The 11525-nt window shown below is 48.3% G+C and overlaps 2 gene segments (V, D, J or C); both read right to left on the bottom strand.

Moving 5' to 3' along the window:
* Positions 1 to 294: 294 nt before the first annotated feature.
* Positions 295 to 4258, bottom strand: LOC140419596 (Ig heavy chain C region, membrane-bound form-like). The segment is given in 3 exon segments: positions 295 to 674; positions 815 to 942; positions 3975 to 4258. Coding segments are annotated over 3 exon segments (288 nt in total).
* A 1296-nt stretch (positions 4259 to 5554) lies between these two features.
* LOC140417890 (Ig heavy chain C region-like) lies at positions 5555 to 7302 on the bottom strand. The segment is given in 3 exon segments: positions 5555 to 5874; positions 6504 to 6815; positions 7015 to 7302. Coding segments are annotated over 3 exon segments (843 nt in total).
* Positions 7303 to 11525: the final 4223 nt, after the last annotated feature.

The raw sequence follows: 11525 nt of genomic DNA, 5'->3' as shown, positions 1-11525 counted from the left end.
TTTACCCTAAAAAGGCAAAGGTGAAGGTGTCCTAACCCGGATGGGCCGCTTGGTGGCGCAGTGGCTCTTTCACTGAGGGGCCTTGAGTTCAGACACATCCCAAACAGGACTGGTGAAAAATATCTGTCTGGGAAAGGGGAGACAACTGGATAATCGGGGAAATGGAGCGGTGCCGATGGACCTTAGAGAAAGAAGTTCAGATTAGTCTGATTTTCTTCATTTTTCACTCAATATTAATTAAAATTGCAGCGAAAATATTACACAAAAGTTTATTTTTATGTTTACAAAAGGGAAAATAGCGATTGAGGGTCACAGTGAGAAGAGAACACATGCCCTCTGAGCTGCCAAATGTATGTACAACTGTAACAGACACCAGAAAGAGAGAACGGGAGCTCAACATAAAGGGAAGGCAACTGTTGTAAATAAGGTACTAGATAAGTTACTTATTTAGACATGACATTAAAAGAAATTATTAACAACAATGACATTACAGTCAAAATTATCTCGTACATTTTAAACTGAAAAGCAGAAATACTGTCCATGTTTGTTTCAGTTACAGATGCAGAATAATAAACTGAGAGAATTTTATTGTGAGAGTCATTTCTGTCACACACAGATCATAATAAACAGCTGAGGAAAATCTACAGCGTCCAAAAGTCAACCGATCACTTGATCTGTAAAAGAGAGAGAAAATGATGAAGCAGATGTTTATGATCGGGGACATTGATGTTAGAGTTTTTAATCAATCAAACATTTAGAGATTTTTTAAGCGGCTTCTGTCAGTTTGAAGTGTGAGTGGATTGAATCTTCTCACCTTCACCAGAGTGACTGCAGCGCTGTAGGAAATGCTCAGGAAGAACAGGGTGATGAATGTGGAAGCGGTTGTCCAGATGTTCCCGTTATCATCCTCATAGTCTTCAGTCCAGGTGTGCTCTGTGGTATCTATGAGGATAGAGCCAAATAAATATAATCAGATTGTTTATTAATCCAGGATATGTTTTTAATATTCTTGTTTCATTTTCTCCCGCTGCTAATTCATTCTTTAATATATTTGTCATTGCATATCTACTGTTGAGTTCATGCCACTCAGAAATCGATCTCTGTAACTTTTTTCTTCCAATTAAGGGGCAAGTTAGCGTGACCAATCCACCTACCCTGCACATCTTTGGGTTGTCGGCGTGAGACCCACGGGTCACGGAGAAACTCCACTGGGACAGAGACCCAGGAGCGGGATCAACCCTAGGTCCATGGTGGCGTGAGGCAGCAGTGCTAATCACTATGACACCGTGCCGCCATTGCCTGATGTTTGTGTTTGTTCTGTGTAGATGCGAAATTCGTGTTTTGCTTTACTCTTCGTTTGTGTGTCCCGATGTCGTTATAAATGTCCTTGTGTGTGTTTATGTGTCAATGAGTATTGATCTGTGTATTTGTGTGTCAGCGCCTGTATGTGAACTTTGTTTATCTTCTGTCAATCTGTATATATGAGTGTTTGATTGTGTGTGTTTGTGTGTTGAAGTCTATGTTTATATATTAATGCCTGTGTTAATATAAGTTTATACTTCACTGCCCAGTAATAAAAGTGTTCATGTGTCTTTATACGTTCAACATGCATGTCAGTGTCTTAATGTTTGTGGCTGGATAAGTGCGTTTGTGTGTTTGTTGATGTGTGTATTTCATCATAGAATCATCATCATATAATCCCTACTGTGCCGAACGGGGCCATTCGGCCCATTGAGTCTGCACCGAACCTCCGAAAGAGCATTCTACCTGGACGCATGTCCCTGCCCTATCTCCAGAACCTCGTAACCTCACCTGACGTTGTGGGCAATAAGGGGTAATATAGCATGGCCAATCCACCTAACCTGCACATATTTAGACTGTGAGAGGAAACTAGAGCTCACGGAGGAAACAGGAACAGACACGGGAGAACGTGGAAACTCCACACCGGCAAAAACTCAAGGCTGGAATGGAACCCGGGTTTCTGGCGCTGTGAGGCAGCAGTGCTATTTATGCGTTGATGGTTGTTTATAGCTATCTATTGGTGTGTACTGATGCCACTATGTGTGTTCGTGTTGATGTGTGTACCAGTCTGCTAATATGTGTCTACGTGAGTCCATTAGTGTGTTAATGTGGATTATTGTCTCTGTCATCGTGAAATTCTGCTAATGTACATGTTATTGGTTACATTTGTGTTTCATAGTCTTCTGTCAGCTTGCTTGTCTGGTTTTATATGTTTGTGTATCTGTGTGGACATGTGGTTGTATGTGTCTGTTTGTGTACATTTGTGTAACCGCTTGTGTGTGTGGATTTGTGTGTGGATGTGCACGTGTGCCTGTGTGTATAAACGGGTGCTTTTTTGTGTTTATGTGCATGTTTGTGAATTTTTGCGCACGTTTGCGTGTGTTTTTGTGTCAAAATATGTGTGGTTCGTTGTGCCTGGGTGTATGTTTATGCATGTGTTTCTATGTATGTGTCTATATGTGTGTTTGTGTCCACGTGTGAGCTTGTGTATGTTTGTGTATCTGTCTGTGTATTTGTATCAGCTGCCTGTAGCTTTGCCAGTTGTGGGTATTATTGATACCGAGGTAGAATATGTTGAACTTTCTGCTATAAATGTGTTTTCTGTGAGATGCAAGCTGACATCAGGTGACCTAATGCAAAAATACAAGGAGGTGCCTCAGGAGAGAACAGTAAAAACCCAGGGAGAATTCAATCGCCAGTCTGGATTTAGATTATGGGGAATCGGTCTCAGCAGACGGATAACAGGAACAAGGGTGCTAAAAAAATACATCTTTATCATGATGGTCTTTTAAACCCTTCAGCCAGTAAGCTACAAGACTTCTTGTAATGTCAGTAACTGAGTTCTTAGTCTAGAAAACCGTTTACTTCCAAACTCCCTGCTTGGAGACTGGGAAGATATTGAGTTAACAATCTCACTCTCTCTGGTTAGCTCAGCAAATTGCCTTTGGGTTCTCCCTGCTGTAGGTGGAGAGACAGAGACTTCACTCATCACCTTCGTCCTCTTTTGGTCGGGAAAGTGGACGTAAAATGGGTTAGCATTGCCCCATTGCTCTCTTTGTTGGGGAAGTGTGGGTACAGTGGATTAAATAATGCCGCTCCACTCATTGTTGGAAGCATGTGTACAGTGGATTAACTCAGCCCCCACCGTCTCCTTGTTGGGGAAGTGGGGGTACAGTGTGTTAACTAATGTCCCTCCCACTCTCTTTGCTGGGGAAGTGGGGGTACGGTGCATTAAGTAATGCCGCTCTTCCTCTCTTTGTCGTGGAATTGGGTTACGGTGGATTGACTAATGCCCCTCCCCACTCTCTCTGTTGGGGAAGTGGGGGGACAGTGGGTTAACTAATGCCCCTCCCCCTCTCTTTGTTGGGGAAGTGGGGTTCCAGTGGAATAACTAAAGCCCCTCCCTCTCTCTGCTGGTGAAGTGGGGGTAAAATGGATTAACCATTTCACTTCCCCTCTCTTTGACTGAGGATTGTTGGTCCATGTTTCTGTGGGACCCTCAATTCAGTTCCCATTAGGTGCGATACAGCAACTTAAAGGGATGGACAATGGGAGAAGCAGGAACACCGAGATCAAAATGTGATGGGTTTGTTTGTCTGAAATGGGGAATTGTCCGATTTCTTCTCAGAGGGGGGAAAGTCAGTGAAGATATTTTGCTGAATTCTGTTATGAATGAGTTTTGCTCTGTCTCTAACCCAGGGTGTATCTGAGCTGGGAGCACTGATTGTATCAGACTTGGGGCCGAGACCTGTAGAAATCCGGGTCTCATTAAACCAATCTGACCTTAGCAAAGTGGACGCTCCATTAATTAAGCGGCTGTGCATTTAAATCACAATTGGATGAAAAACCTTTATTATTTTTATTTTAGTTCGAAATGCAATAGATAGATTCTCATTGACATGAATTAACGGTGTCCATCAGAGCGAGGGAAATGTTCACAAAACTGGGTTTACCGCTGGATTTATCAACCGTTCTGTTGATGATCTTCAAGGGGATGGCTTCATGTCCCACCACACAGGAGTAAGAAGCGCCGCTGGCCCACTCCTCCGCTGCAATGGATAACAGGCTGTACATGAAGAAGGAGCTATTGCCGTTCTCCGCCATCACCTCGGTGTTCTTGTAGTTCCCGGGATTCACCGGCTTGTCATTGACGGTCCACTTGACGAAGATCTCTCGGGGGGAGAAACCTCTCACTAAGCAGCTGAGGGAGGCGAATCTCTGAGCGGAGACGTCTTCAACCGAGACAAAAACAGGTAACTATAGGCCAGTGGCCTTAACATCTGTCAGCGGGAAACAGTTAGAGTCCATTATAACGGATCCAATCGCTGAACATTTAAACATACACAATATAATCAACAGAGTCAGCGCGGCCTCGTGAAGGGTAAATCATGCCCGACAAATTTATTGCCCTTATTTGAGGTGATAACGAGAAGGCGAGAGAGAGGGGAGCCAGTAGGAGTAATATACATGAATTTCAAAACTGTGTTTAATAAATGAATGTTCTATTCCCACGTTTGCAGATGACAAAAAAATAGGTAGAAAGGTGAAGATTACAGAATATCCACAGAGGGACAGAAACACCTTTAGTTACTGAGTAAAAACGAGGCTGATGGAATATGAAGTAGGAAAATGTGAGGTTAGTCACTTTGGAAGGAGGAGGAACATTATTTAGATGGAGAAAGACTGTAGAAAGCTGAAGTAACGGGGGATTGGAGGTCCTCGTGCAGAAAACACACAAAGCAAGTTCTGCAGGTAATATGGAGACAAATTGAATGTTGACATTTATTTCAAAGGGAATAGAATATAAACACGGGGAAGTCTGGCTAAAACTATACAAGGCATTAGTTAGTCTACACCTGGTATACTTTGAATAGTCTCGGTGCCTTTATCTAAGGAAGACAGATTGGTTCTGAAGACAGTCCAGAGAAGGATCACGAGGTTGATCCCGAGTATGGATTCTCAGGGAGCTTCTTAGGATAGACGCTGAGGGGTTGTTCTCCCCTGTGGGAGCGTCTAGGAGCAGCGTGCAGGATCACAATGCGAGGGTGCGCCCATTTCAGACAGAGATGAGGTGGAATTTCCTCTCTCAGAGAGTAGTGAAGCTGTGGAATTATTTAACCCAGGGGGCTATAGATTCTGGGTCGGTCAGTATGTTCAAGGTTGAGAGGGACATATTTTGAATCAGTAAAGCCGGCAAGGGATTTGGGGATAAGGCGGGAAAGAGGAGTTGAAGATTATCACATCAGATCAGTCAGGATCTCACTGAAGGCTGGACCGGTGTTGATGGGCCCAATGGCCTACATCTGCTCCTAAGTCTTGTGGTCTATGGTCTCGCTCCATCTAAACCAATATCACTGCTGGGTTTCATTGTTCATTCATCTGCATATCAATTTCCCCCTTAAGATCAACAGGCCCCGAGTATTTAGTTAGTGGAATTACCAATCAGAATGGACCATAAATACACTGAATGCTAAATACTGACCGCTGCACTGACACTAGAAATAGACACAATGGCTCACTTATTGCTTCAGTCTCACCGCTCACATATGTTTTTGTGGATTGAAATTCTTAAAGGAGTTGGCAGGTCCTGATGGCTCGCCACACAGTCAAACACAGCCCCACTCAGCCAGGCTTGTGTGGAGATGTTTAATTTGCTGACCACGCTCTCAGCATCTGCCCCACGCTGCTCGGCAATCTCTGATTTCAGCGGCTTCTTCGCTTCACTCCAGGACACGTTGACTCCATAAGGAGCATTCGAAATGACGCAGGTTAAGGTTACAGTCGCCTCCAGTAAGACCTGTTCTATTGGTGGTGGCAGTATTGTTACTGAGGCATCAGTGCAAAGGGAAGGATCTGTGATTGAAAACATGAAAATGAACCCAAGTTTCAGCTTCAGAATCAGGACAGCAGTGTTCAGCCTTCAATCTCCAACTGGGAATAAATCAACTTCGAAACTTCTAAAGATCGCCATTAATCTTCTATAGACAATGGAAAACCAGTTTGGTCTGTGAAAACTATTCTCATTGTGAAATACAGTCAGCCCCGATACCATTCTAATGAATCAGTATTGCCGCATTCCCAATACAAATATTCCATTCCTGATCTCAGGAACCTAATACCGAAGGCTGATCCATAAATAGGTTGGATGAAGTTTCCGACACTTCGTCCCGAGCTGTTATCAGTTAAGTGTTTCAGACACCACTGCCTCTCAAATACAATCAGCTGTCTCAGGATAAAGCTGGTATCAAGTCCACCTCACTCACTAAATTACTTGAAGTTAGGACGAAACATTTATTTCTACATTCATAAAATTGTGAATGATGAGCAACCCTCATGCAGCTCTTACATCAGAATGAAACACACACCACATGGCAGTAAATTAGAAATTATTCTGTGCTTTGCACTAACTTAGGTAAATTCCTGATTTGGATTAACATCAGAGTGCAGGATGATTTATTGTTTCCTCTGTTTGAGTCTCTTACCAGACGCAGTGATATTTTGACTTTGGGTGCCCTCTTGATGAGTGACGTGACAGGTATAGACCGCTTTGCTGAACCATTCCCGAGCGGAGACTGTCAGCCGACTGCTCGCCGAGAAGTTCCCGTTCACTTCACAGGCGGGAGAGGTGACAAATCCTGAACCCATGGGTTGTCCATTCTTCAGCCACTTCACCGTCAGTGACTTTGGACGGAAATCGTTGATTGAACAGACCATGGTTGCAAATTTCTGTCTTGAGATTTCTTCATTGGAACTCACGGTGAGGAGAACATTTGGATGGATGTCATGTAGAGGACCTTCAAGAAACACAAGTTAGACATTTCTTGAAGAAGATGTTGTAACGAATAAAATGACTAATTATATTTTCACAGTTTCTCTGTGGTCACTATTTCTCGCAGGAATCAGAACTATGCAGAGAACCATAAATGTGTTATGACCAAAGATGTAAATAAAGTAATCAAAGCATCCGTTTCTCACAGATTCCACAACACTTACATTTCATTCCAATGCTCTTGTCTGAGCCGCTGTGTCGAACCTCACAGCTGATGTTGCTGCATGCTCCCTCTGACTCGGTGATGGTTAACTGGCTGCCCAGGGTGTAGGTTCCCTTCTTGTTCCTCACTGACGGGTATTTCTTAACTCCAGTGGTGATCAGCTGCCCATCCTTCTTCCAGGTAAGGCTGGTGATTTCTGGGGAATAGTCCATCGCTAAACAGCCGTAGGTCACGGAGCCGTCATTGTTGTGTTGCTGACAGGAGGAGACCAGGCTGTAGAGAATGGGTGGAGACGGTGTCGCTGGGGGAGAATGGTCCATTGAACAAGTTAGACTCTGGTATTTGTAATTTTTAAGTAAACATATATTTCAAATTTGTCTGGAACTATGTACTGATCCCAGCATTTTCCCAATAAATCCTACATCCACATTTAAGCTCCGATTATTTCTGCTGCTTGTGAATCACCACTGTTTTGTCTCCTCTTTAGAAACACACATGTCTTTCTCCATTTCTGTCACATGACAAAAATGTAATTTTGATGCCATCCATCTGAATGGTGTTTCGCCATTATTTCAGCCACCATGTAAAATAAAATGCAAATGTCCCATCGTCCCGGAGACTGCTCTTTCCTTTTGAAAGATGACTGGTGGTGATTTAACCTGAGGGCCACCACACCTCAGGCGAGGGGCAAGGTTGAGAATGGGGGGTCTTGATGAATAACCTCAGCCGGTCCAGCAATTGAACCCGCGCTGTAGGGATCGATCTTCATCACGAGCCAGCCGTCCAGCTAGCTGAGCTGTGTACCTCACAATCCAGCTAACTGAGCTGTGTACGTCACAATCCAGCTAACTGAGCTGTGTACGTCACAATCCAGCTAACTGAGCTGTGTACCTCACAATCCAGCTAACTGAGCTGTGTACGTCACAATCCAGCTAACTGAGCTGTGTACGTCACAATCCAGCTAACTGAGCTGTGTACCTCACAATCCAGCTAACTGACCTGTGTACGTCACAATCCAGCTAACTGACCTGTGTACGTCACAATCCAGCTAACTGAGCTGTGGACCTCACAATCCAGCGAACTGACCTGTGTACGTCACAATCCAGCTAACTGAGCTGTGTACGTCACAATCCAGCTAACTGAGCCGTGTACGTCACAATCCAGCTAACTGAGCTGTGTACATCACAATCCAGCTGACTGAGCTGTGTTCGTCACAATCCAGCTGACTGAGCTGTGTACGTCACAATCCAGCTGACTGAGCTGTGTTCGTCACAATCCAGCTGACTGAGCTGTGTACGTCACAATCCAGCTGACTGAGCTGTGTACGTCACAAATCAGCTAACTGAGCTGCATACGTCACAATCCAGCGAACTGAGCAGTGTACGTCACAATCCAGCTAACTGAACTGTGTACGTCACAATCTAGCTAACAAAGTTACTTCAGAATTCTACAGTCTTTCTCCGTCTAAATAATATTCCGTTATGTTCTTCCTCCTACCAAAGTGTCTAATCTCACATTTTCCAACATTCTGTTCCATCTGCGAAGTTTGTACGTCACAATCAACAGCACTTGTGATGAAGAAGTTGTCTCTTCATTTCTATCATTACAACTTTGGAAATTGCCTGTTTCAAGCTGACTGCTGCTCCTTCATTTCTCTCCCTCATTATTCCCAAATCCCCCAAACAAAGAATTCGACTTTGCTTCAAGAAATGTACTTATGTAATTACAATAAAACTCTTAATTTGAGTAATTGCAACATTCTCTAATTTTAGGATCATGCACAGTGACAGCAGGAGTCGGCCATTCGGTCCGTCGAGCCTCCTCCCCCATTCAATAAGCTCCTGGCTGTGCTGATTGTGGTGTTAACTCCGCATTCCGCCTGTCATTGAGACCGGACTGCCTGCAATCCCCCCGCACCCCGCCCCGCGCTCTCTGAGCGTTCCCCATCTCTCTGCGATTCCCGCTGGATCACTGCACCTTTCTCCTGCTCCATTCGCTTTATTTAAGCTCTCTGCATTTGACCACAGCTCTCTGCGCTTTCCTCCATCTCCTTGTGCTTTGCCCATATGCTCTTCACTTTTCCCGGTTCGTTGGAGGTTTTCCCGGTTCCTGGCGCTTTCCGCGGCCTCTTTGAGCTTTTCGCCAGTATTTTGCACTTTACCCCGAATCTTATCGTCCATTCAATGGACTTTCTTCGGAACACTGCTATTCCCTCAGCTCTCTGCGCCTTCCACCAGCTCTCGGCACCTTCCCCTCGCTCTCTCCGCTTTCTACCACCTCTCTGCCCTTTGCTGCAGCTCCCTGTGCTTTCCCCAGCATCTCTGCCCTGAGACCCACATCTCTGCCCTGTCGCCAGCATCTCTGCCCTGTCCCCAAATCTCTGCCCTGTCCCCACATCTCTGCCCGGTCCCCACATCTCTGCCCTGTCCCCACATCTCTGCCCGGTCCCCACATCTCTGCCCGGTCCCCACAGCTCCGCCCTGAGACCCACATCTCTGCCCTGTCCCCACATCTCTGCCAGGTCCCCACATCTCTGCCCTGTCCCCACATCTCTGCCCGGTCCCCACATCTCTGCCCTGAGACCCACATCTCTGCCCTGTCGCCAGCATCTCTGCCCTGTCCCCAAATCACTGCCCTGTCCCCACATCTCTGCCCGGTCCCCACATCTCTGCCCTGTCCCCACATCTCTGCCCGGTCCCCACATCTCTGCCCGGTCCCCACAGCTCCGCCCTGAGACCCACATCTCTGCCCTGTCCCCACATCTCTGCCCGGTCCCCACATCTCTGCCCTGTCCCCACATCTCTGCCCGGTCCCCACATCTCTGCCCGGTCCCCACAGCTCCGCCCTGAGACCCACATCTCTGCCCTGTCCCCACATCTCTGCCCTGTCCCCACATCTCTGCCCTGTCCCCACATCTCTGCCCGGTCCCCACATGTCTGCCCTGTCCCCACATCTCTGCCCGGTCCCCACATCTCTGCCCTGTCCCCACATCTCTGCCCTGTCCCCACATCTCTGCCCTGAGACCCACATCTCCGCACTGTCCTCACATCTCTGCCCTGTCCCCACATCTCTGCCCTGTCCCCACATCTCTGCCCGGTCCCCACATCTCTGCCCTGAGACCCACATCCCTGCCCTGTCCCCCACATCTCTGCCCTGTCCCCACATCTCTGCCCTGAGACCCACATCTCTGCCCTGTCCCCCACATCTCCGCCCTGTCCCCACATCTCCGCCCTATCCCCACATCTCTGCCCTGTCCCCACATTTCTGCCCTGTCCCCACATCTCTGCCCTGTCCCCACATCTCTGCCCTGTCCCCACATCTCTGCCCTGTCCCCACATCTCCGCCCTGTCCCCACATCTCTGCCCTGTCCCCACATCTCTGCCCGGTCCCCACATCTCTGCCCTGTCCCCACATCTCTGCACTGTCCCCACATCTCTGCCCTGTCCCCACATCTCCGCCCTGTCCCCACATCTCCGCCCTGTCCCCACATCTCTGCCCTGAGACCCACATCTCTGCCCGGTCCCCACATCTCTGCCCTGTCCCCACATCTCTGCCCTGTCCCCCACATCTCTGCCCGGTCCCCACATCTCTGCCCTGTCCCCACATCTCTGCCCTGTCCCCACATCTCTGCCCGGTCCCCACATCTCTGCCCTGTCCCCACATCTCCGCCCAGTCCCCACATCTCTGCCCTGTCCCCACATCTCTGCCCGGTCCCCACATCTCTGCCCTGAGACCCACATCTCTGCCCTGTCCCCACATCTCTGCCCTGTCCCCACATCTCCGCCCTGTCCCCACATCTCCGCCCTGTCCCCACATCTCTGCCCTGAGACCCACATCTCTGCCCGGTCCCCACATCTCTGCCCTGTCCCCACATCTCTGCCCGGTCCCCACATCTCTGCCCGGCCCCCACATCTCTGCCCTGCCCCACATCTCCGCCCTGTCCCCACATCTCTGCCCTGTCCCCACATCTCTGCCCTGAGACCCACATCTCCGCCCTGTCCTCACATCTCTGCCCTGTCCCCACATCTCCGCCCTGTCCCCACATCTCTGCCCTGAGACCCACATCTCTGCCCTGAGACCCACATCTCCGCCCTGTCCCCACATCTCCGCCCTGTCCCCCACATCTCTGCCCTGTCCCCACATCTCTGCCCTGAGACCCACATCTCCGCCCTGTCCCCACATCTCCGCCCTGTCCCCCACATCTCTGCCCTGTCCCCACATCTCTGCCCTGTCCCCACATCTCTGCCCGGTCCCCACATCTCTGCCCTGTCCCCACATCTCTGCCCTGTCCCCACATCTCCGCCCTGTCCCCACATCTCTGCCCTGTCCCCACATCTCTGCCCTGTCCCCACATCTCCGCCGTGTCCCCACATCTCTGCCCTGTCCCCACATCTCTGCCCTGTCCCCACATCTCCGCCCTGTCCCCACATCTCCGCCCTGTCCCCACATCTCTGCCCTGAGACCTACATCTCTGCCCGGTCCCCACATCTCTGCCCTGTCCCCACATCTCTG

Source organism: Scyliorhinus torazame, chromosome 5 (assembly GCF_047496885.1).
Source record: "Scyliorhinus torazame isolate Kashiwa2021f chromosome 5, sScyTor2.1, whole genome shotgun sequence".
NCBI lineage: Eukaryota > Metazoa > Chordata > Chondrichthyes > Carcharhiniformes > Scyliorhinidae > Scyliorhinus > Scyliorhinus torazame.
The sequence above is the reverse complement of the archived record's forward strand: the minus strand, read 5'-3'. Positions and strand labels throughout refer to the sequence as shown.